The sequence below is a fragment of the Dufourea novaeangliae genome, unplaced genomic scaffold (assembly GCF_001272555.1).
Source record: "Dufourea novaeangliae isolate 0120121106 unplaced genomic scaffold, ASM127255v1 scaffold36, whole genome shotgun sequence".
In the NCBI taxonomy this organism is placed as follows: Eukaryota; Metazoa; Arthropoda; class Insecta; order Hymenoptera; family Halictidae; genus Dufourea; species Dufourea novaeangliae.
This window is the reverse complement of record NW_015373907.1, coordinates 116,188-141,063: the sequence shown is the minus strand read 5'-3', so window position 1 is coordinate 141,063 and position 24,876 is coordinate 116,188. Positions and strand designations below refer to the sequence as shown.

At 36.5% G+C, this 24,876-nt stretch overlaps 1 protein-coding gene across 1 annotated transcript in view; it reads right to left on the bottom strand.

Moving 5' to 3' along the window:
- The window catches only part of LOC107193869 (serine/threonine-protein kinase mig-15), a 101,340-nt gene that overhangs the window by 14,345 nt on the left and 62,119 nt on the right, over positions 1-24,876 (bottom strand). Inside the window, exon 15 of the mRNA XM_015583401.1 lies at positions 9,268-9,481. Within this exon, the coding sequence (XP_015438887.1) occupies positions 9,268-9,481 (214 nt within the window). The remainder of the gene's footprint in view (positions 1-9,267; positions 9,482-24,876) is intronic.

Genomic DNA, 24,876 nt, shown 5'->3' with positions numbered 1-24,876 from the left:
CCGGTGAATTGGCGTCGATATTCAGTGTATCATATCAACCATATTGGTTTATTTGACTCAAATCGGTAAAGTGAAGATGTTATGTTTTATTTGTTAAGTTTCATACTTAATAACCCACTAGAAGTGGTGAACATTGCATTGAGTCTCGTATGTGATGGACTGTACATACATTGTTTCATTCAAAACAAGATATCGACTTAATATCATTTGTACACTGAAAGAGTGAAAAATTTGATACCGGAAACATGCAGAATTTCATTTCTTTAATGAAGTGGACTCAATAGATGTTAGCTCTTGGGTTCAGATATTTTTAATAGTAAAAAACTTAATAAAATGTATTTTACCATGAAATTGTCACAACAATAAATAAATATTTATGTGAACTTTTCCTCTGAGAAACCAATTTTTTTTTTTTGGTTGAAACTTATATTTGTGGAAAAAATTTGTTGTACAGAGTTTAACAATACCAATTTTGAGGTTAGGAATCGTTTCGTTGAAAAGTTATGAGGCGAAAAACATTGCAAAGTTTTTAATATAATTTCGGCTGAGAAACATTTTCACTCTAAATTTATATTGGCCGAAAGTACGTACCAAATAACATACAAAAATATCAATTTTGAGTTTAGGTGTCTATCCGTTAAAAAGTCATAAAGTACTGTTAACTTAGAAAGAAATATCAACTTGAATTGGTCGGTCATCTGCGGGATATGTTTCTTTTCTTTTCTATCCACCTCAGGTGGAATAAAGGGTGAAAGGCGAAGCACTCTGAACTGTGCACAACTGAACTTATGGATTGTTAGAATACGTTTCCAATTGTTTTATTATAGCACCAAATGGGACGCATACTCAAAATATTGATTCACCTTGGCGTACAGTAAATGGAGTATACATATACAGGGTATCCCACGTAAAGCGCACAAGCTATTTACTCTGAAACTAATGCGGATATCGAAGTGAAGTTTCTTTTAAATCAAACGGTGCAATGGCGCTACCATTTTGAGTGCAACAAATTTGGGCAGGGGTTTCCTAGGAAGGGGGTGGAAGCACTCACCCCCTCTTTTCTGAATGGAAGGGGTTATTACCTGTTTTTTATTTGGATAGAATGAAATGTTATAACATTTTTTTATATTCCGCATAGTTAAAGGGTTATAGTAAACAAGACTTTTATTAAATGTTTAAAATGGTGCCCATTACTATTCAAAAATTCATTATTGTTCTTATCATATTATTCCGAAAATATGACAACATCATTGAAGTGATAGATTTACATGTGTTTTGTATCCTTCTTTTCATATTTTCTTTCGATGGCTATAATTATTTAACTATGCCGAATATGAAAAAATGTTTCAAGCAAATGTAATATTTGGCAGCAACTATCCAAATAAAGAAAAAGTAATAGTCCCTTCCATTTAAAAAGACGGGGTGGGTGCTCCCTCTCCCCTTCCAAGGAAACCCCTGCCTAAATTTATTGCATTCAAAATGGTAGTCCCGTTGCACCATTAAATTAGAAAATAGTAAGCTGACTCCTCTTAAGATGGAAGCATTAAAACTAACTCCGCTGTGAACAAATAAAGACGGTGAACTTCCACGTACTTGAATGAAGTCTAAACACAGTATCAACAGGCCTCGCACCCGTCTCAGTAGTGTTATTTATAAAATAGAAGAGTTTTATAAAACACAATTTTTTTATTATTTTCGCGTATTAGTCAAATAAAATAATTTTACGTAAAGAGACAAAAATTGTATACCTTAATGGCTATTATATATTTTGTATTTTCTGAATTTCATGTGAAGTACATCATATTTCATTTTGAACATGACTCAATATATCAGAGATTATCGAGTTTCTGTTTCTACGAGACAATTAAATTAATTCATGTAAAACCAAATGTATCATAAACTTTAAACCTTTATCTATAATGCTTGCAAATGTCAACTATTAATATTGAGATGCCTCTGAGATAAATTTAAACACAAAAAATTGTATCTTGGTACCATATGAACGTAAGGCAGAATTTTTGTATTAAATATTTTCCTCCAAGTCTGCTCAGTTCCAAGATATACGCCGATAAGTAACAAAAGATACTGATTTTTGCGGTTATACCGTTCCCAGTTGTTTATCATTGCAAATCATTTGTTACTTATAACAGATCCCCATTCCTAATCATATAATTACGCTGGCATTAAACGATAAAACACCTATTAAGTTTTTTTTTTCATGACTCAAGTCTAATTCGGCTGGACTAGTAAGCACGCCGGGGGTAAAAATAATCCGCCTGGTGTGGAATGACCCAGAATCAACTGCAGGAGAGAACGGTAAAACTGACAAAAATCCATAATTGTCCTGCACATGATTTTTACCTGCCCAAGGACAGCAGGGTCTGGTCGTCATCGATTGCTAAAGACGAATTCGGAACAAAAGGCCTCCAACAAAGTCATCGGGAGTTCTGTTACGACCGTCGTAGCGTTTAGACGTACCCGTAAACAGAGTTCTCTCAACCGCGAGTCACCTTGTCCCCCGAAAGTGATTGTTCGTATCGATACGGACAGTAATATAACTAAATTACCGTAAGTGGGTCAAAGACAATGACCACCTCCTACCAAGGAGGTGCTCCCACCCCTGACTACAAGGGCGAAGAACCCTCTGACTACGGAGGAAGAAAAATATTACAGTCTCGAGAACCACGGAATAATAGAGAAATGGATTCAAGACCAAATCTTCAAATAATGAACTACGCAAAGGGTACTAAAACTGAAACCTTCCCCAAAAGGGATCAAGCAATTGTTCCACAAGCCATAGAAGGATTTACAATCAAGAATTACGTAAGTCAGATAGCAAAATTAACGAACCCGGAGAACATCAGATGTATACCCAGAATATCTAACAGTAGAATTTGCATGTATTTATCTTCTAAACAAATAGCAGACGAACTAGTGGAAATAAAACAAAAAATTAAGATAGGAAACACACAAGTTAACATCACACCACTCATGTCACGAGCGAAAAGTCATTTTATCCAACGTCAATCCAGAAATATCCCACGATATAATTGGAAAAACCTTAAAAGATTTTGAAATCCACCTAGAATCCAAAGTATCATTTATAAGAGCGGGGATATCTGAACCCGGTATGTCGCACATACTCAGCTTTAGGAGACAGGCCTACATTCATCCGGACAATATAAAAAAAAACCCTAAATCAATGTCTATTACCTACGAGAATATGATATACTGGATATTCCTATCATCGGAAGGCTTAACATGTTTTATTTGAAAAAGAGAGGGTCACTTAGCGAGGCATTGCCCCACAGGAAATAATCAAGCAAATTCAGAACTATTCGCACAACTCTCAGTCGAAAAAGAAAAATCACAGACTTCGTATAACACAGAATCCAACATCATAGATATTACAAATACCGATACAAACAAGATACAAATCTCACCACAAACGGTCAGAACAAAACGATCCGCACCATAGTAGAGGACACCAATATAAACAGAACCAAACGCCCTCTCTCTTACTCATCTGAATCCTACGCACTTAGCCAAACTGATAATCTCTCTGACTCAGAAGCCAGCATTTATTAATTGTCACAACTGGGCGAAGAACAAAAAGCTGAAGAAATAGAAAAACCCTTCAAGTCACCCAAACCTAAGACCAAGAAAAAAAGAATGGAACAAGGAAATAAAACGAGAACAATAGACATAGGCACAACTCTCATACCAACTAGACAGAAAATCGAAGAAAACCAAAACTGATTTCCCCTAAATTACACGAACTTCACTAGCTTTATAGACAAAGCCTACTCTAACCATTACATTGACGATATAACCAAAGAATACACCCTGGACTTCAAAGCTATGTCTAATATGATGAGAGAAATCTACCCGCTACTAAATGAACGAAGCATGAAAAACCAGTTCATTAGAATTATAAAAAAACTTGAACAGTCAACAGACAACAAAAGCGCAAGTTCTGATTAGATAAAATAATTCAAAAATAGCAACCATCAATGCACACCACCATACTGCAATGGAATTTAAACGGATTCTACACACGTGAAGTTAATATTAACAGAACCATAAAAGAAAGGAATCCAAACATTATGTGTTTACAGAAAACTCACTTTAAACAAGATCTATGTGCAAACATCAAAGGATATTGAACAGTCTTCAAAAATAGAAATAAAAATGACCATGCTAGTGGAGGTGTAGCAATTTATATTAAAGAAAACATTAATTTCGATAAAATCAACATTACAACCGACATTGAAGCTACAGCTATAACGTGTTATATACCAGAAAAACTCTGCATTTGCAATATATATCTTCGGAATAGTTTTAATTTCTCATTATCAAGCTTAAAAAATCTAATTAATCAATTCCCTAAACCATTTATTCTTCTAGGAGACTTTAATAGCCACAGTATCTGTTCGGACTCATAAATTCACCGGAAACCACAGTCATAAATGTAGGGTGTGAGATGCGTGAGTTTAGTTTTAGATCGAGCGAGTGCGGTGCGAATGATGAGTGTGTATGCCGTGTGACAGTTTCTTCGAACGAGAGTGCGTGCTAGATAAGATTGAATGAAAGGAACTGCGTCGAACGTCGTGATCGAAAATCGACACGAGGCGAGAATGTGTGAATGCGTGTGTGAACCTATGCCCGAGTATGACCATGTATGAAAGGGGATATATAAGAGGGAAGTTGGTCAGACTCGGATCAGCAAGCACAGAGGACACACCATACTTTCTTGTATTACACCGTTGAGTTTTATAAATACATTTAGTTTAATAATTGACAAAAAATTTACTCATCAGCACCACACCTCGAATTAAACGAGCCCTCTCGTCATTAAGTTGAAGTGAGCGCAACGATCATTGCGGTCTTGATTTGATCAAATTTATTCAAGTCGTGAGTTAGTGTCGTACAGTATCCTGTGGGGTTCAAAAAACACAAATACGAGAGGAAAAATCATAGAAGATATAATTGAACAGACGGACGACATGGTTTTGTTAAACGACACCAGAATGACCCACTTTAACCAGTCAAATGCAGAAGAAAGTGCTATTGATCTAACTTTAGTCTCATCAAACATCGTAGGCAATTTAGACTGGGAAGTAGCCGACGAACTGTACGACAGCGATCATTACCCAATTTTTATCACCTTGCTCAACAATCATACAGAATATCAACCTTCTACTACTCCATTTAACTTCCAGAAAGCTAACTGGGAACTCTTTCGATCTGAAGTTGAAATTATCAAAATTTAGATGACATAATGACAGAGTTTACAACACTACTAATCTCCAGTGTAAACAAAACAATCCCAGCAATTAAAGCAAAAAAGACCAAGAAACAGGTTCCTTGGTGGAATGATGAATGGGAAACTGCCGTAAAGAACTGCAAACACGCATTCAACATTTATAAAAAACACAAAACCTTTGCGATTAAAATTGAACACAATAAATTAAAAGCCATATGTAGGAAACTGTTCAAAGAAAACGAAAGAAAATCTTGGGTAGAATACACATCAAAATTAAATCAAAATACTCCAACTTCCAAAATATATGACAAAATAAGAAGAATCAACGAAAAAAGACGCAATACTCAAATTCTCAATTTAATTGATGAAAAAGGGAATAACATTACCAAATGAAGCGACATTGCAAATGAACTAGCCTACACGTTTGCTGCAAATTCAAGCGATAATAATTACCATGATGAGTTCAGGCAACGGAAAATTAAACAAGAGGAACGCAACCGCAATATCAATGAAATGATAGACTCAACATTCAATAATGATATCACGATCGACGAAATAAAAACCACCCTCCATCAATGCAAAAATTCAAGTCCAGGACCGGATAAAATTCTCAACAGAATACTCAAAAACCTACCACATTCAGGATTAGTAACTATCACCCTCCTGTTTAATGAAATATGGAATAAAGGCATATTCCCTAGTATTTATAAAAACCCGGAAAAGACAAGAGCAAAGCCAAAAATTATAGACCTATAGCACTAACCTGTACATTCTGTAAATTAATGGAAAAAGTTCTCAACAAAAGATTTAAAATACTACTAGAAAAACGTGACATAATCTCCCCGCAGCAAAGTGGTTTTCGCCAAAACAGATCGACATTAGACTACCTCGTATTTCTCGAAGCATTTATCACCGACGAATTCATAAAAAAATTCCATGTAATCTCAGTAAGCCTCGACTTAGAAAAAGCCTATGAAATGATCTGATGTGAAAGAATAATTGACATTCTAAACAAGTTGGAAATAAGAGGGAAAATATTGGTGTTTATACAAAATTTCTTAAAAAATAGAACGATCCAAGTCAAGATTAACGGCTTGCTATCTAGTAAAATACAAACACAAAATAGAGTTCCTCAAGGCTCTGTTTTGAGCGTTACCTTATTTTTACTCGTAATTAACGATATAGTCAATTATGTTAAATCCCCAACCAAGAGCTTCCTCTTCGCTGACAATCTGACAATTCTCTGCAGCGGAAAAAATATAAATATAACCAAAGGTATAATACAAGATACTATTAATAACCTCCACAGCTGGACACTAACTACTGGATTCAAATTTCCTCCTAAAAAAACTGAATCTATGGCGTTTGCACGGTAAAAAACTCATACGATCAATTTGGAACTCACACTAAACAATGCATCAATCACAGAAGTTACAGAAATGAAAATACTTGGAATGACCTTCGACCAAAAGCTAACCTGGAAAAAACACGTTGAAAAACTAAAGAAAGAATGCAACAAAAGAATGAATATCCTCAAAATACTTGCAGCCAAAAACTGGGGTGCGGATATAAAAGTTCTCACAAACACGTACAAATCAATCATTATGTCAAAACTAGACTATGGTTCAATTGTTTATAGTTCGAGCAAAGAAGTTACTCGCCTAAACCCTATCCACCACACAGGTCTCCGGATCGCGTTAGGAGCTTATCGGACGAGCCCAATAACCAGCCTACTAGCCGAAAGTGGAATACCACCCTTAAACTACAGAAGGCTCCAACTAATGCCAAACTACGCGTGCAAAATAGCAGCCACACCTAATAACTCAACTTTCAAATGTATATTTGGGAAAACTAACGACAAGAATTATTTAAACTACCCAAAATACCCAGCCCGTCTGGGCATGCGACTGAAACACTACCTAAAAACAAATAACATCTCACTCCCCAAAATCCTAACCCAAAGACATACCTCCTGAACATCAATACGTGCTTTCTATCCAAACACTAGGAAACCACAGTCCCAAAAACAATAACGAGAGATATATACACACATTTGGATCTATCAGTAAAGGCACAAATCAGATTATCCTGAGTAACGTATCAGAAAAAATCTCGTACTCCCTTCCATCCAACTGTCACCATTCTCCTCCCAAGTTTTGGCAATATCAATAGCCCTGGATAACCTCAAACACAAAACTCACGACAAATATCTTATATCTACCAACTCGGAAGCACTCTTAAGAGAAATTACGAACTCCTACACCAAAAGCTCTATTATAATTTCTGTCCAAAACAAAATTAACAAGCTAGAACACAGCAAACTGGAAGTAGAACTATGCTTACTTAAACATCTGCCTAAACACTACCACAAACTAAAAACACTATCGAAGAATGTTTCAGATATTAGTATCCCGTACGAAGACGCCCAAATTCATTTCGCCAAAGTAATAAAAAATCAATGGAACCAGGAATGGAAAGACTCAAAAAGGACCACTCTACATGAAATTAGAGATAGCATTTTTATGAAGAACCCAGGCTATAAATTAGACAGAGCTCAACAAGTTATCATAACTAGACTGCGAATAGGACATTCCGCAATAACCCATAAGTACCTATTGGAAGGAAATGCCCCGCCCAAATGCGCTATGTGTGACACACACCTATCAATTAATCATATAATACCCGAGTGTGTAAAACACAACTCCTTAAGAGCAAGGTACGGATTGACCAGGGACATCAAGACTTGCTTGAATAAAACAGAAGAGATCATCCAAGTTTTATCATTCATCAACGACGCAGATCTAAACAGAACCCTGTAATCAACTACGATCAATTGTATTACCTTACAGCATTAGCATTCCTATAAAATCAGGTTCGTAAGATAGACTATGTATTCCATTAGGAAACTGTAATTATCGCACAATTCATGTAAACAATTGGCAAATGTAGTCGCTAATGACCCTTGGTCGATGCGACGATCAATAAACAAATAAAAAAAAAAGTCATCGGCTCGCTACGCGGGTAAAATTTATCATATAATTCGGACCCTTAAAGACATCGTACGTATATCGGGTGGGCTAAATAAAGTGTTACAAACTGTTTTCTCTCAAATCACTGCAGATATCCACTTCATGTTTTTTCATTGAAATTAGACAAGGGAGGTGATCATATGGTGTGTGATACATTTTTCTGGGGCGGCTGGAATGGTGTTTTATTTTTTTTTACATTTTTTATTCTGCATGTGTAGTTGAAGAGTTATGATGAATAAATAAATTAAATTCTAACTACGTTTAGAAATAAGTATTTTAATATATGTACTGTCTAATTAGACATGAGAAGGAAGATATGATTTCAGCATGATAGTACCCTAGCGCGCAAATAATCAGCCCCTTGTACAATTTGATTTAAAAAAAAAAATGAAGGCAATATCTGGAGTGATTTCGCAGAAAACTCACCATCAGAACCGCGTTCTATGGGCAAGGCCGTAAGCGTAAATTTTTCTATTATCTTGGGTCGCAGACCATTGGTTGAGACAAAAGGTCGTCACTGGTTTAAAGAAACGTTACAGTCCCTTCTCAGTGGGGCGTGAACGTAAAAGATGAGCCATACTGGCCGAGTGGCCGCGTAGTGTCTGGATTTCAACGAAGTATCCCCGGGTAGCCCATAGACTACCTTTGAACAGTACTGGCTGCTAATCCTTCGACTATCCGGAGACACTGAACGACTTCGTCCACGAACAAATGTTATAGGTGTAGACGGTCTTTAATAGTTCATCACATTAAAGGTTAGAATACGTGAAAATTTCGAAGTCTTTGCTTCATAACTTTTCAATGGATAGATTCCTAAACTCAAAATTGATATTTTGCATGTTATTTGATACGTACCTTCGATCAATATAAATTTACAGTGAAAAAAAAAAGGTTTCCCAGAGGAAAAGTTCACCAAAAATTGTAGCAATCAGCATGTTGAAGTTCCAACGTGCTCGTGATGTAAATACCTACCCCAAAGCGCAGCGCAGAGTATCTCGCTGTTGAAGCGTTTCTTGTATTTGCGAATCTCTGGTGTGTCAGACGCAAGATCATGGCTGGTCGGTGTCACGTTAACGTTCACGTGTGACTCCCTCCTAGCCGGTCCAGCCCCGAATCCAAAGGTCAGGAACGATCTCTGTTTCTGTTGGAGCGCAAACGGAGGTGGTGATTTAACCGCTTGCCGATACTGCAACAAACATTTATCTCAGACCGTGTCCAGAAGCGGCGAAATGATTCTCGTAGGCAGAGAAATTATATACTATCGAAGAGGATGTGTATGTTACTATAACCAACAATACGAAAAACAAACAGTGTGGTAAACTCCTCGTAAATTAATTAAGAGGATATGAAGAGTATAACGAAAGAGAGAGAGAGAGAGAGAGAGAGGGGGGGGGATAATAAGTATGACATGCAATAAGAGTAAGTACAGAATTGACACGTACAGTGTAAGGTAGAACAGGTAGGTTTGCTTCAATAAAATCATACACATACGTCATGTTACCACAAACAAATATTACACGAATAGAAAAACTCCCGGTAAAACTACTTGAAACGAATGCAAGAAACAACGGAATCATACAAGCTGAAGCATAATATTTTCACTATGGGTCAAAGGATTTTATAAAAACCGACGTACATAATAATGTGGGTTTTTGATCCGTTAAGTATACCAACGAGTAATCTGCTATTTCCTTAACCTATTCAACTGAAATAACGAGTAAGATCGCGCTACGAGTTCAACTCGTAGGACATCCGTTACTTCGTAACTTAAATTGCGCTTCTTGATCACTGAAAACACATAATAAATATCGATCGAATGGGTTAACGAGATGATGATATGTTTGAAATCTTCTTGTAAATCTTATAATTGAACTATTTTCAATCATGAGTATCATAAAAATATCATAATAATATATTATCGGAGAACAGTGGCCAATACTTTTGACCCAATTGGTAATGAATATTGAATTTTTAAACGAATGGCAGATCACTTACTGGCATGCCTAATTTTATAAATCCATAAATCCTTAAACTACAGACCACTCGTCTCTGAGAAGAATTTGAATTTTTCTTTCACTAATACCATCTAATGGAGAGTTTCGGAGGCTCCGGGCATTTGAGTACCTTCAATTGACAGTAAGTGGCGCACTAATTCCGAAAGGATAACGACGTTTAACATTCAGTTCGTATTAAAAGTGTTACAAAGTAGTCGTTGACGGATTTATTTAACCATGAGACGAATCGTCTATAGTTAAGGGTTAAGTTTAATTTCAAATAACCATGAATTTCTCGTAAAACGTATCGAATTTTCTTCATCCTATGTACTTCCTAAAATACCAAACGTACGATACAAAATTTGTGTAATCCAGTGAAACATAATACCTCGATCGTGCTAGGAAAATCAGTTCGCTGCGTGATACCAAGTAAAAAAGGAACCCAGAAACCAAAAACGGGACAGGTAGAAAAAAAAGGTGGACCGACATTCCTCGCGGTGACGGTTTGCATCGAACAGATCGAAAGTTAAGAAAGAAACAGAGAAGGGAAGTTTTTGTTGTGTTTTCTCTCGTTTTCGTCTGTACATGTCAGGAATATATCATTCTCGTAAGAGGAAACACAAGCGACATTGAATTATAAATGGATAAATGAATACTTACATTGCAATTAGTATTGGGATTGGGATGGTCGGTAGAAAGGGCCCTGCCCTTCGGATTAGAGCTCCCACGTGTCCAACAACACACAACAGAATCCTGAATTAGTCACGCTGACAGACGCAATGTGACCGCTTACGCGGGATTCTCGCAAAATATAGAGGGACGTATTACGTACGATTCACGGATAATTTTAATAGTCGATCTATGCCGACCGTCCACATATAAAGCAATACAAACTTCTTTGGGGTCAATTATGTGAACCAAGTCGAGTATTCGAATATTTCGAATGATCGATTAAACAAGACGTTTGCCATGATACTCTTAAGTGGAGAACGAATTGAACTTTCCGAATTACTTATAATACTATAGGTACTATGTAATAGTTGAATAATCGACTTGGGCTAGTAAGACGAGATTCATTAGGTTTGGCTTTCGAATACATACTTGATTACTTTTAGTGTTAATAAACACTTGCCTTGTAAAGCTCGTGTAAGGAGGAATGTTTTTTATATTAAAAGCGTATGATTCTTCGTAGGATATTTGACTGATAATTAACCTTAGAACGACAACGTCTTTTCTTTGTAATGAAATGACAGCAGTTTTAATGTCGTAATATAGATAGCATTTTTTTTTAAACCACAGATAATACTTTTTTATTCACACGTATAATTCTACGTTACAAACTGAGCAGCTTTCGTTTCAAACATTTTTCGATACGACGATTAGTTTACACGTGAAGGACTGTTTCATCCCTTCCAACCATTTCTTTTTTAGCAGAAACAAAAACTAAGTATTCAATAGTTTTTGATTCTCTACAAATTCATGCCAGTTTGAACGAAAAAAAAAATTCGCTTTGGATATGTTCCCTTACAAGATATCTATAGTTTCGTTACGTTAAAGACACCGTGGTGGTCGCCTGTAACCTCAGGTTTATAAAATTAATGAAAATATACACAAAGTTCTTTTTTCTGTATCATTCCATAAACCATGGCATACATTACAAGGGGAAAAGGTCAATGTTCTAATGTTTATTTACATTTCTGTAGACAAGATTGAAATTCTTTGGAGTCGCCAGTGACCGTACGGTGTCGTTCTACGGTTAATTTCGAAGTATATCAAAGTGTGAATACGAATAATGATTGGGCCGAGGAAGACTTTTACGACTATTACTATGGAAGAGCTATTATTATTCTTTATTCTAATCTTGGAATAATATTCAATAGTTTAAGATTTAAATATTATCTTCGGGTACATTGTATAATTCGAAAATTCTCAGTTGACAGACACGTGGATTGTCGATATTTCTGAAAGTTCACAATTTTACAGGCTGGTTTACAGGAACATAATTCAGTTCCTGTACTACGAATTTTTTTTCTGTCAGAAGTTTATATCGTATTGTGTTCTTACAAATATATATTTTAAATTATTGTATTGAAAGTCTTTAAACTACTCTGGTATTACACGTTATATTAATTCACCGCCCAAAACTATCAATAGATACACCCACTTGCTAGAGGTGGAAAAGTCTATCGATAATTATCGATAGTTTCTATTATCGAAAACTATCCATATTTTTTATGAGTATCGATAGTTTTGGTATTTCCATTTCAATTAATTTGACCAGAACTTTATATGTCATTTAATGTGATTCAATGATATTCTCTGTTACACGCGATACAGTGCTATCTGTGGAAATCTCACAACTCGCATAAAGTGAACATACATAATACATATCTAATTCCTATTAAAAGTAGTTATTAAAAAGTATTAGAGATTAGTTGTTTAAATAGTGAGTACTAGTTTAGGTAATAATTTAGGTTTATTTTAAATTGTAAGGTTAAATTTAAGTAAATTTGTGATTTTTAAAAATGACATCTTTGGAAACGTGTTTACCAAGAAAAAGAAGCATAAATAAAAGTAAAGGTAATGAATATAATAAGTAGAAATATGTAAGAAATAGGAGAATGATGAAATGTACAACTATAAATCAGATGACACAATACATAGTATTGAATCTACATTTAAGCGCAAACAGAGGAGTAAGATGTTCACGGTGTGGCAATTCTTTAAAAAATCTAAAGATAAAAAATTATAAAAGGCAAAATATAATGCTTGTAGCAAGGTGTACAGAACAAGTGGAGACACTTCCAACTTAGCTGATAATTTAAGAAGATTTCATCCTTTGCTTCAAGAAGGAGAATATGATGAAATTTCTTTGCCTAGCACTAGCACTAGCTCAGATGGTGGTTTGAGCTCAGTGCGATCTACTTATAAATCAATAAGTCCCATTTTTAAAAAATCACTGCATTGCGATAATACCTCACAGAGAAAAAGGGAGCTAGAAGAACCTCCAGCAGTTATGACTGCAACTGATTTCCAGCCATATAATTTCGTAGATGATACTGGATTTCAAAAGTTTATGTATTTACTGGATTCAAAGTATGTACTACCCAGCAAATATACAATTAGGGAAAATGTAATGAAAACGCTATATCTACAGAGTTACAATAAATTGAAAGGAATACTAGGAGATGTACAGTATATTGGAATAACTATTGACTGTTGGTTAGCAATTACATCAGAATCATATTTAACACTAACTTATCAGTTTATAGATCAAACTTTTGAAATAAAAACTGCTGTGTTATGAACCAGACAATTACATGAAAATCATACATCTCAGAATTTACCTCATACAGTATTTGAGATTTTCCAAGAGTGTGTGGTGACAGATAATAGCACAAATATGTTAAGAGATGTGTGAGATGTTAAAAGTAAAACATTTGCTGTGCTTTGCACGTACGTTAAATCTAGTTGTTCAAGAAAATTTAAAATTAGATTGTTTTAAACATACCTATTTATGCAAATGTAAAGAAATCGTAAAATTTATAAAATCTAGCACGATTGCTACAGAAATATTTAAAAAGGAACAAAGAGATGAATTGAATCCAGGAGACCCATATAAATTAGTACAAAACGTTCCCACCCGCTGGAACAGCACCTTAAATATGATACAGCGTATAGTTAAAACACATGATGCCCTGAATCGGACTTTTTTGAAATTGAAAAAAGCTTCTGCACCATTGTTAATGGAAGAAATAATAGTATTAAGAGACATGGATGAATGCCTTGATATTTTTGATGTGGCAACAAAAAAAGTTTTTGGTGGACAATATGTTAGTATATCTTTCATTGTTCCAATGATATTTGTAATTAATAACAATCTAAACAATCTGATACCTACGTTAGAAGAAAGGAAGACATTTCGTTTAAATTTAACTGAATTCGTTAAAAAAAGACTTTTTACGTACGAAAATGGGAACACATTCCTAGAATTAGTACTATTTTAGATCCAAGATTTAAAAAAGAAGGTTTTGCATTAAAAGAAAATGCATACCAGGGAGCCATACTTCTTGAAAAAGAAATCAATTTGCTAATGAAAATAGCAAACGAGAATCAATGAGAAAAACAAATACCGGAAAACAGACTTTCATTGCTTAAGAAATCACTTCATTCCTTCATTGAGCAACGGAATGAGGGAAAATCCAAAAATATACAAGCAGATGTTATAATATACTTACGGTAATATTTAGAAAGACATAATTCAGCAGAGGTAACAAATCCCCCATTATTTTGGAAGGTAAAATTTTATTCAATTCGAATTTATTTTGATGATAACTATTTTAATACTTCTAGATAAATGGGGAATTGAACCCATTGCCTGGATTATGCAAAAAATACTATTGCATAATGGCAACATCTGTTGAATTCAAAAGGATTTTTAACAAAACAGGGCAAATAGTATCTGTAAAAAGATCAACCATAAAGGCAAAAAATATTGATACGTTTGTTTTCTTGAATAAAAATCAGTGGTTGCTATCGTAACCTACTTTTTTCTAAGATTTTACATTTTCTTTATCTTCCGTTTATTTCTAACTTGCATTAACGTGCTATCCACTTTCAGTTGTTGCTCATTTTTTTCTTATGAAGATGAGGACTAAATATGATTATGATATTTTCTGTGCAATGTAAACTATCGATAATTCTCCACCTCTACTACTTGCTGGCAAAATTGGTAGAATCTTTCATAATCAATTCCTTTTCTTTGGCCCGTTAATAATTACACTGTCCAAGAAAATTAAACTTTTTTTCTGGTCTGCAATATCCATTGGGAGATCCTTATAGAGTCTCTCGTCCATATCACGAATCCGGAAGCAGAATCGCATCGACACCCGGGAATGTAATCTCTATTTGGCTCGTGAATGGGAATCAGTCTCGGCGCGCCGGGACAACAATTTATGCGCTCGATGGACTCGACGGACGGAACGGGGGAATGTACGACGATTAGTCGAAGCGTTCAATCGTCAACGTCTGCCCAGAGAGCTGCCGACGAATCAAATGTAGCTGGATCACCTCCAGTCGTACGTATTTTTATTGTTAGCCGAAACGGTACACACACAATCGGACTGTGTAGTCGGCTATAATGTAACCGTTGCGATTAGAGATGGCGTGCAAAATCACTAACGGTGATTTATCACAGTGATCACCGAATCACGATCACGGCCGTGATTTAACTTCATTTACGACCGTGATTGCGATTTTTTTATCTTGAGTGAATTTGTTCACTGCGTTCGAAAGTCCTTGATCTTTAAACAGAAAAACGTATTGAATATGATTTTACGATGAATTACATTACTATTTGTGTTTGCAAAAATTAGTTGAAAAAAAAACAAGAAATTTTAAAAGAATGATTTGCTAGGTAACATGTAGATTATAATTTATAATCATTAATTTATTCATTATTCTTCATTGTTTCTAATTATTCCGTTACTTTATACGATATAACTCGAATTTTTGTTTTGATGTTGTTAATAAAAAATATACAGATTATGTGTCGCATGTAAAGAACTTATAGGTTTCTCCACCAATTATAAACGATCACGAGAAATCACGAATCACTGTGAAAGATCACCGTGATTGGCAACGAACGTGATCGAATCACGAGTGATTCACAAATAGTAGTTCACGCCATCTCTAATTACGATGCAGTCGAGTCAAATGGAAACAGAAAATTTTTGTCTGTTTTTCACTCGCTTGTCCTTTTCTATGTTCGGAATACTACAAGGGCGAGTTGCCGAGGCTCGAGCTTCGAGCAAAAAACGTATTTACGAGGGTCCGTAGCGCTTCGCGTAGTCCACGATTATTGTCCTTGCGCGGACCCAAGTTCGGGACAATAATCGCGATGTCTCTGTACTTATGACAAGGGGGTGCCCATTGGACGATACTATCGGTGTCTATCACGCGTGCGGTAAAACACCGTGTACATGTTGCCGACGGATATTTTCCCAACCTGTTCGAATTAAAAACCGTTCCGACAATTTTTCTGGATTTCTTCTTCAGAAATAACTACAGAAACCGAAACTATGTAGCAAATTCATGCTAGGTAAAGAACTTTTCGTAAAAATGCTAGAATGGTGCATAGAAAGTACGCAAATCGACTCTTTTATGAACTTTGACGGCAATTTACAAGAAGCATTAAAAATAATACAATTTTATGACTATATACACTGTTGTATTCAGGAAACTCTCTCCTCTCTTCTAAGATTAAATTGAACTTTCTAGCGTTTTTAGTTTGTACGGAATACGTCATGTTTGCCCAATATCAGATATTTTTACAAAAACTTATGTTTTCCAAGAACTGAAGAAGATGCAGAGACCATGGATATTTCAGATCAGAAATCGTGTTGAACAGTGTTATCAAAAAATTTATTATGATATATCATTCAGAAATAACAATCGACTAGTAAATAATCAGTGTAAAGTATCAGATTGAAGTGTACACAATGTTCGAAAAGATTTCTATGAAATTATTTCTTTAACACACTGTCATAGAGATCAAGTAGATAAACGACGATTCAAATGACTGGTAATTTCTTATAAAATGTATTAAAATTGATGAAAGTTCATTTTATGAAATTTTAACGATATCTGTGTTGCAATATAGAAATTAACTAATTTATTAATTTCTACTTTTTTAAAGACCTGTTATTCTCAGCGCTCCAGTTTTCTTACTAAAAATCGAAAATTCTTATGAATGTTTACGTAAATACAATTTAAAATAATTTAAAGACATAATGTAATTTATGATAATTTAAAGTTACAACATTTTAACGTTACAAAACGGTAAATTATAACAGAACTAATGGAGGGGAATGGCTAAGGAGGTTATGCAGTAAAGTCTGGTAAAGGGAAGGATGGCCAGAAGAATGGAGAGAGGGAGTGGTGGTGCCTGTTGTGAAGAAAGGAGATGGGAAAAATGTGAAAGAGTATGGAGGAGTAACGCTCGTGAAGCGAAGAAGCTGCTGCCACCGAGTCAAACGGGGTTTAGGAAGGGATTAGGATGTATAGATAACATATACGTTCTAAATCACCTGATCAACAAGCAGGTAAAGAGAAAAGAAAGGAGGATGTTGGTAATGTTTACAGACCTCAAGGCCGCGTTTGACTGGGTGGGCAGGGAAGAGCTGGTAAGGGCGATGAGGAAGAAGGAGGTGAGGGAGGAACTAGTGGAGAGATGTGTAGAGGTATTAAGGGAAACGGTGAGTGGGGAGGGGGGGGGAAGGAGAGAAGATCTGGACGGCAAGGTGGCTCAGGCAGGGGTGTCCACTCAGTCCTAGCTTATTCACACTGCTACTGGCAGATATAAATGAAGAGCTGGAGAAAGGTGGGTGGGTGAGGGGAGGGGGGGGGTAAGGCTGGGGGCAAGAAGATTTACACTTTGGCATACGCCAATGATATAGCCACAATAGCGTAAGATAAAGAGGAAATGAAGAGGATAATAGGGAAGCTGGAGAGTGGAAGGGGTCGCAGTAATGCTTAGAGTGGAAGGGGTTGCAGTTAAAAACAGACAAAACGAAAATAATGAGGTATAGAAAGGCGGTGAAGAAAAGTGGTATGGAAATGGAGAAGAAAGGAGGTGAGGGAGGCGAGGAAATTTAGGTATCTAGGATATACGTTGATACGGAACGGAGGACAAGATGCACATATACAGAGTATTTCACGTAACTTGACCACCTTAAATATATCGCTTATTTTGTATGATAGAAAAAATATCAGGGAAGAAAAATATTCTGTTCGAAGGCGCCAATACGGTGATGGGTCGAATTTTTGTCTCAAGGTCATTTTTTTTTTTTCGAGATTTCAAGGTCACCGAATTTTTTTTTAATGGGACTACATATTTTCACTACAATATTCTTATAGCATATAAAAAAACAAATCCAACGAGGTGCAATATGTTGACCTTCACGTGACCTTTAGCGAAAAAATCATGAAATGTTTGTCAGTAAGCTCAGTCCGCGTTCGGGGACGGTAAATGAAGGAATTTCAATTTCATTGGAACAGTGTACCGTGTAATTGTCCCTGGCGCTTGTAAACAGACATTCGTATTCTCCTTTCATCGGCAGAAAACATGCGACAAAGGGTTCTACATGAATGTAGATCAATTACTGCAGAGCAACTTAAAAATGTACAGCAAGAATTTATTTACCGCCTCCAAAAATGTATCCAGATTCATGGTGCACATTTTGAACACCTTCTAAAATAAAGATTTAACTAAAGACTGTTCCAATGAAATTGAAATTCCTTCATTTACCGTCCCCGAACGCGTACTGAGCTTACTGACAAACATTTCATGATTTTTTCGCTAAAGGTCACGTGAAGGTCAACATATTGCACATCGTTGGATTTATTTTTTTATATGCTATAAGAGTATTGTAGTGAAAATATGTAGTCCCGTTAAAAAAAAATTCGGTGACCTTGAAATCTCGAAAAAAAAATGACCTTGAGAAAAAAATTCGGCCCATCACCGTATTGGCGCCTTCGAACAGAATATTTTTCTCCCCTGATATTTTTTCTATCATACAAAATAAGCGATATATTTAAGGTGGTCAAGTTACGTGAAATACCCTGTAGAGGAGAGAGTAAAGCAGGAGACGGCGTGGATGGGTCAGGCGTGGGGGGTAGGGATAAGAAGGTTTGGGAAAGATTGGGGAAAGCGGATTTGGCTGTTCGATAAGTTGATATGGACTGCAGTTAGTTACGGAGTGGAAGTGTGGGGGTGGAAGGAAAGGGAGAAAATAGAAAGGTTGCAGGAGAAATTCCTGAAGTGGACATTAGGAGTTGAAAGAAGTACACCGAGATACATAATACGGGAGGAATTACACACAGAGAACTTGAAAGGGAAGGCAGAAATGAGGTCTTTTGGGTATGAAAGGAAGTTCATTCCCAAAGGAATGAAGGAGGGTCAAGGGTGGGAGCTGGCAAGGATGTGTTGGGAGGAGGTAAAAAGGAGGGCGAGGAGGGGTGAGGTTCTAGAGGGATGGGAAGAAGAGAGGAAAAAGTATTTTGAGGAAAGGGGATGGACAGTGGAGGAGATAGAATGAATGAGGGAGAGAGGAGAGGAAATGGTAAATAGGTAAAAAAGAATACAGGAGGAGGAAAGGTGGAGAAGGATAGGAGAATCGAGATATAATAGATGATATGGAGAGATCAAAGGAAAATGGCTACCGGGATATTTAAAAAAGGGATGGGGAGAAAGTAGATGGCAAAGGGTGGCGAGATTTAGATTAGGCAGTGGGATAAGGGGTGGGAGGTATTGGGTGGAAGGAGGAAGGAGCGAGGTGCAGGATATGTGGATGGAGAGAGGAGTCGTAGGAACATGTATGGGAAAAGTGCATGGGTTGGGGAGAAGAAAGGGGGTGGCAGAAGGTGGTGAGGGAGGTATTAGGAAACGCGGGGAAGGGGGAGGAATGGACGAGGAGAGTGGAAGACAGGAGAGAAGAACTGGAGAGAATGACGATTACATGAAAAGACAGATGAAAGCGAGAGTAGAGACGAGCAGAAGCGGAGGTCCCGGTTAGGGAAGAGCATGTGTGTCGCCTCGCGGGCGCGCGAGTTTACGGGGTCATTGCCGCGGTGACCACTCGCGGTGCCCGCGGGGCTGCCGGGCTGAGGTGGTGGCACTGGGGGTGCCACCCCTGTCGCGGCCAGCCCAGAGGACAGTGTCGAGAGGAAGCGGGACGGACTAACAGCCGTCCCTGGGGGAGAGCATGGGTGAAGGCGGTCGCGGAAGTGTGCTTCGGCGTTCCCGTGGCCAGCCCTTATGCCTGAGAGGGTCACCGAGGGGTTTCTGACGGGGTTAAATCCCGCACAGGCTATCTCCGCCCACAGCGGAGACAGTATTGCTTTTTCAAGGTTTTCCCCCTATCAAAAAAAAGGGGGGGGGGTGTACTACGGGGGGTAGGCTAAGCGAGCGATAGTATGTAAATTGTAAAGGTGCGTAGGTTAAGACTAGATAATAAGAGCTGATATTGTAAAGGAATTGTAACCCTTAGGCCGGGGCCACACGAGCGTTTTTGTCGGACGACACTAGACGGACGTAAGAACGGACTGTAGAAATACGTAGGGTTACATTGTAGGCGCACACGAGAAACGTGCTGACCGTCGACTGGACCGCAGGAGAACGATTTTCGACTGACGAATGTCACGTACGACGTAGAGGTATATTGTTTGGGATTGGAGACCACACACGAGAGACGTACGACATTGTCGTTGGACCATGCGACGAATGTTGTTTTTTTCGTCGGACGTTTTATGCTAGAGTCGCCAAGTAATCTGCACACATGCATGTCCTGAGAATTCAAGAGGCTGGGACATACAATTTTTTCGAGCAGTGTTAGGCACTAATCGACTAAAATTTTTAATTTCGTTGATTGATTAGTGCTTATGGTTAAGAAAAATTAATCGTAAAAAATCTCGATTAATTTAATCAATTAACAAAGTCGTCAATCGTTGATTATAAATATTCATTGCTAATCATCAATTGATAAATAATTATTAATCATCAATTGTTAGAATTTCAATTAAATTTCGATTAAAAACTATTATATGTATGCTTCTTATACATTACGCACATGTGGATTATTTTTGTTAGAGAATGATCGGGAGCAGGTTAGTGTGTGCAATAAATGAACACGCGATCTTAGATATACCGGTTTATTAATGCAAAAGTGCGTAAATACAACTCTACGATGCGTATGTAGAACACTCGCGGTCGTGACGTAAAGGCAGGTCCAAATACATATGGGCAACAGCGAGCACGAACACGCGCAACAGGGCGCGCGGCCAAAATTCCGTCCACACTTAAGCAACATGCAACAGAATTTCCACTCAAGACCCTTAAGAAGGGTCGATTTTAACGACCTGGCGCGAATTCGCAGCGCGCAAATGTTCGTGAAGAAGGGGGAACACGGCTATCGCGCGCACGAGAACGCTCGACGAGCATCGTTGACGAAATTGGAAGGAGCTTCTCTATTTTGCTTGAATTAAACCATCCGTAACGAAAAATAAACCGCTGAATGGACGAATAACATCTATATAGAATGTTCATGTATCAAATAGTAAGAATATGTTTCCTGTTTCCCTGAATATGCATTAAGAAAATAGTATAAATATAATATATATTTATACATAAAGGTTTTCATTGTTATATAAAGTAATCATATTATTGAGAAAATGTTGAGAGGTTATATGTATAGACATATATGACAGTCACATACTCATTTATCACTTGCTATATGACATTGTTACTATACCTATGTGCACATTTTCATGCATTTACTTGTTAACACAAAACTTCAGGTCGTTGGTCAATTTTATTACTGAAGGAATAGTCAGATAGGGAATCGGCAAGAAAAGGCTCAGCAGTCATCGCCTCTACTTACTGTTCCTTCGGTAATTAAATTACCCAGTTACCTGAAGCTTCGTTTTGAAGGTAAATGTACGAAAAAAAGGAAATCCCCGTCCACCGTTTCGTTCGGTTTATAAAAGTACTGGGTTTTTCTACAATTACATAAAATTTTTGTCAGATCGGGACATGCCTCGACGCCAACTTAATACAATAGAAGTAAGTAGTAATATTTATAATAATGTATAATATTTTCGTAAATGAAATATATACAGGCTGATTGTCTCGCTGCACAAAATAAAAGGCTCTGCCGTTCTAAACAACCCTGCTATTAAAACTGTGTCGACACATGTATATGTATCAACGGGCCCTCACTGTCGATGGTGGAGGGGGTGACACAGTCGTCTCTGCTCTGATGATATCGCCCCTGTACCATCGACAGTGAGGGCCCATTGACCGATTTACATGCGCCACACGATTTTCTACGATAGTCCAGTCGAATTAGACTTCAAAACCCCCATTTCAAAAAATAACTTTACGTAGCTTTGTTTTTACATGAAAATGTTCGGAAAGTCATTAGAAATGAAGTTTATACGTTTGAGACTCATTAAAAGTTGGGGAACATTGTTAAAAGAATTTGAAAAGAATTGAGAAATATGTTCTTCGCTTGCAGAAGGAAATGTAAAGATTTTAGAGAAAAACAGGTCAAATAGAACATTTAGGTATTTAGAATTCTAACTGTCGAAATAGGCTGTTTTTTCAGTTGTTTAATACTCGAAGGGATTTAACCATAGAGGCTTGAAATTTTAGGAGAATATGGTCTTCATTACGTTTAACAAGTGTGCCAAATTTCAGCATTAAATATTTATTTGTTTTTAGAAAAAGTCATTTATTTATCCGAATAGCGTCTTCGGAAAAGTTAATTTCTACATCTTTGGCAAGTCGGACGGCAACCAGAGGGTGTACCTTTTACAGCTGGAGAGTTGTACTATCATGTACACTTACAGATGAAGTGAATTTTTTAAATTAAACAACCCAAATATGGCTCCAAAGTATGGGTATCGTTTTTTCTCGTAAACAATTTGAATATCTTCTTCAATGTCGACTGTATGGAATTGCTGTATAGGCCATTCGATAGCTGCTATGTTTCTACACATTTCAAAATAAAATATTCCACTCTATGTTAACTAAGAGCCCAGATAATTTTTTGTTTTTGAAAAATCACTGTAGCGTCAATTTTCAACATTTAGAATTCAAATTTGGACGAAGTCTTGAGGAAGAGTTGAATTATCTGTTACATAATTTTCGAATTAATCCATTCAGATACTTCTCTGATAGAGATCAACAAAGTACCGGTATGCGAATGACACAGCGCACGGGAGTGGAGTGGGGAGAACTAGCTGGCCGTGCGAAAGAGCTCGAGAACCCGAAATTGATCTCGTGCGTTATATCTGGCGGAGTCGGAAAAATTTAGGTTTTCTCTGCAACAGATCACCGTAGAACGATGATTTTCTTTTTAATTTGGGGTAGCTCGACGAGGTATTAACAAATAGCGTGACCAATTTTTTAAAAAAGTTAATATAAATCCACAATTATCACTTATTTTATTTTTTATATTTTCAATTGATCTGTTTTGTTTATTAAGCATAGATGGTGTTTAAATGCTAAATATACATGCCACTTACACACGTATGTCGTACAAAACAAGTTCTGTTCTTTCATTTTAAAAAATGTGCAACTTTCAGATTTATCTCAGTTTTATAGCGAATCCTTCTCATCAATATTATTTATATTATTCAAAATAGCACATATGAATAAGCGATGAATTCAGTAATTGTGACAAAGTCAGAAATAACTTGAGTAAGTATTAATTTAATTTTAGACGGAGTGTAATAAAAGAGGTTCAGATAGTAAACAGTTATAATTTCTTTTACTATATTAAAGATTTATTAAAAATTAGTTATTTATTCTTACAATTTCTTTAACATGCCAATATTACGCGACATTCATAAATGTTAGGTTTTACCAATAATCACTCTTGGTTATAGGTTTAATAATAATAGTATTTAGTAATTAAATTAATACTTACTCAAGTTATTTCTGACTTTGTCACAATTACTGAATTCATCGCTTATTCATATGTGCTATTTTGAATAATATAAATAATATTGATGAGAAGGATTCGCTATAAAACTGAGATAAATCTGAAAGTTGCACATTTTTTAAAATGAAAGAACAGAACTTGTTTTGTACGACATACGTGTGTAAGTGGCATGTATATTTAGCATTTAAACACCATCTATGCTTAATAAACAAAACAGATCAATTGAAAATATAAAAAATAAAATAAGTGATAATTGTGGATTTATATTAACTTTTTTAAAAAATTGGTCACGCTATTTGTTAATACCTCGTCGAGCTACCCCAAATTAAAAAGAAAATCATCGTTCTACGGTGATCTGTTGCAGAGAAAACCTAAATTTTTCCGACTCCGCCAGATATAACGCACGAGATCAATTTCGGGTTCTCGAGCTCTTTCGCACGGCCAGCTAGTTCTCCCCACTCCACTCCCGTGCGCTGTGTCATTCGCATACCGGTACTTTGTTGATCTCTATCAGAGAAGTATCTGAATGGATTAATTCGAAAATTATGTAACAGATAATTCAACTCTTCCTCAAGACTTCGTCCAAATTTGAATTCTAAATGTTGAAAATTGACGCTACAGTGATTTTTCAAAAACAAAAAATTATCTGGGCTCTTAGTTAACATAGAGTGGAATATTTTATTTTGAAATGTGTAGAAACATAGCAGCTATCGAATGGCCTATACAGCAATTCCATACAGTCGACATTGAAGAAGATATTCAAATTGTTTACGAGAAAAAACGATACCCATACTTTGGAGCCATATTTGGGTTGTTTAATTTAAAAAATTCACTTCATCTGTAAGTGTACATGATAGTACAACTCTCCAGCTGTAAAAGGTACACCCTCTGGTTGCCGTCCGACTTGCCAAAGATGTAGAAATTATCTTTTCCGAAGACGCTATTCGGATAAATAAGTGACATTTTGTAAAAACAAATAAATATTTAATGCTGAAATTTGGCACACTTGTTAACCGTAATGAAGACCATATTCTCTTAAAATTTCAAGCCTCTATAGTCAAATCCCTTCGAGTTTTAAACAA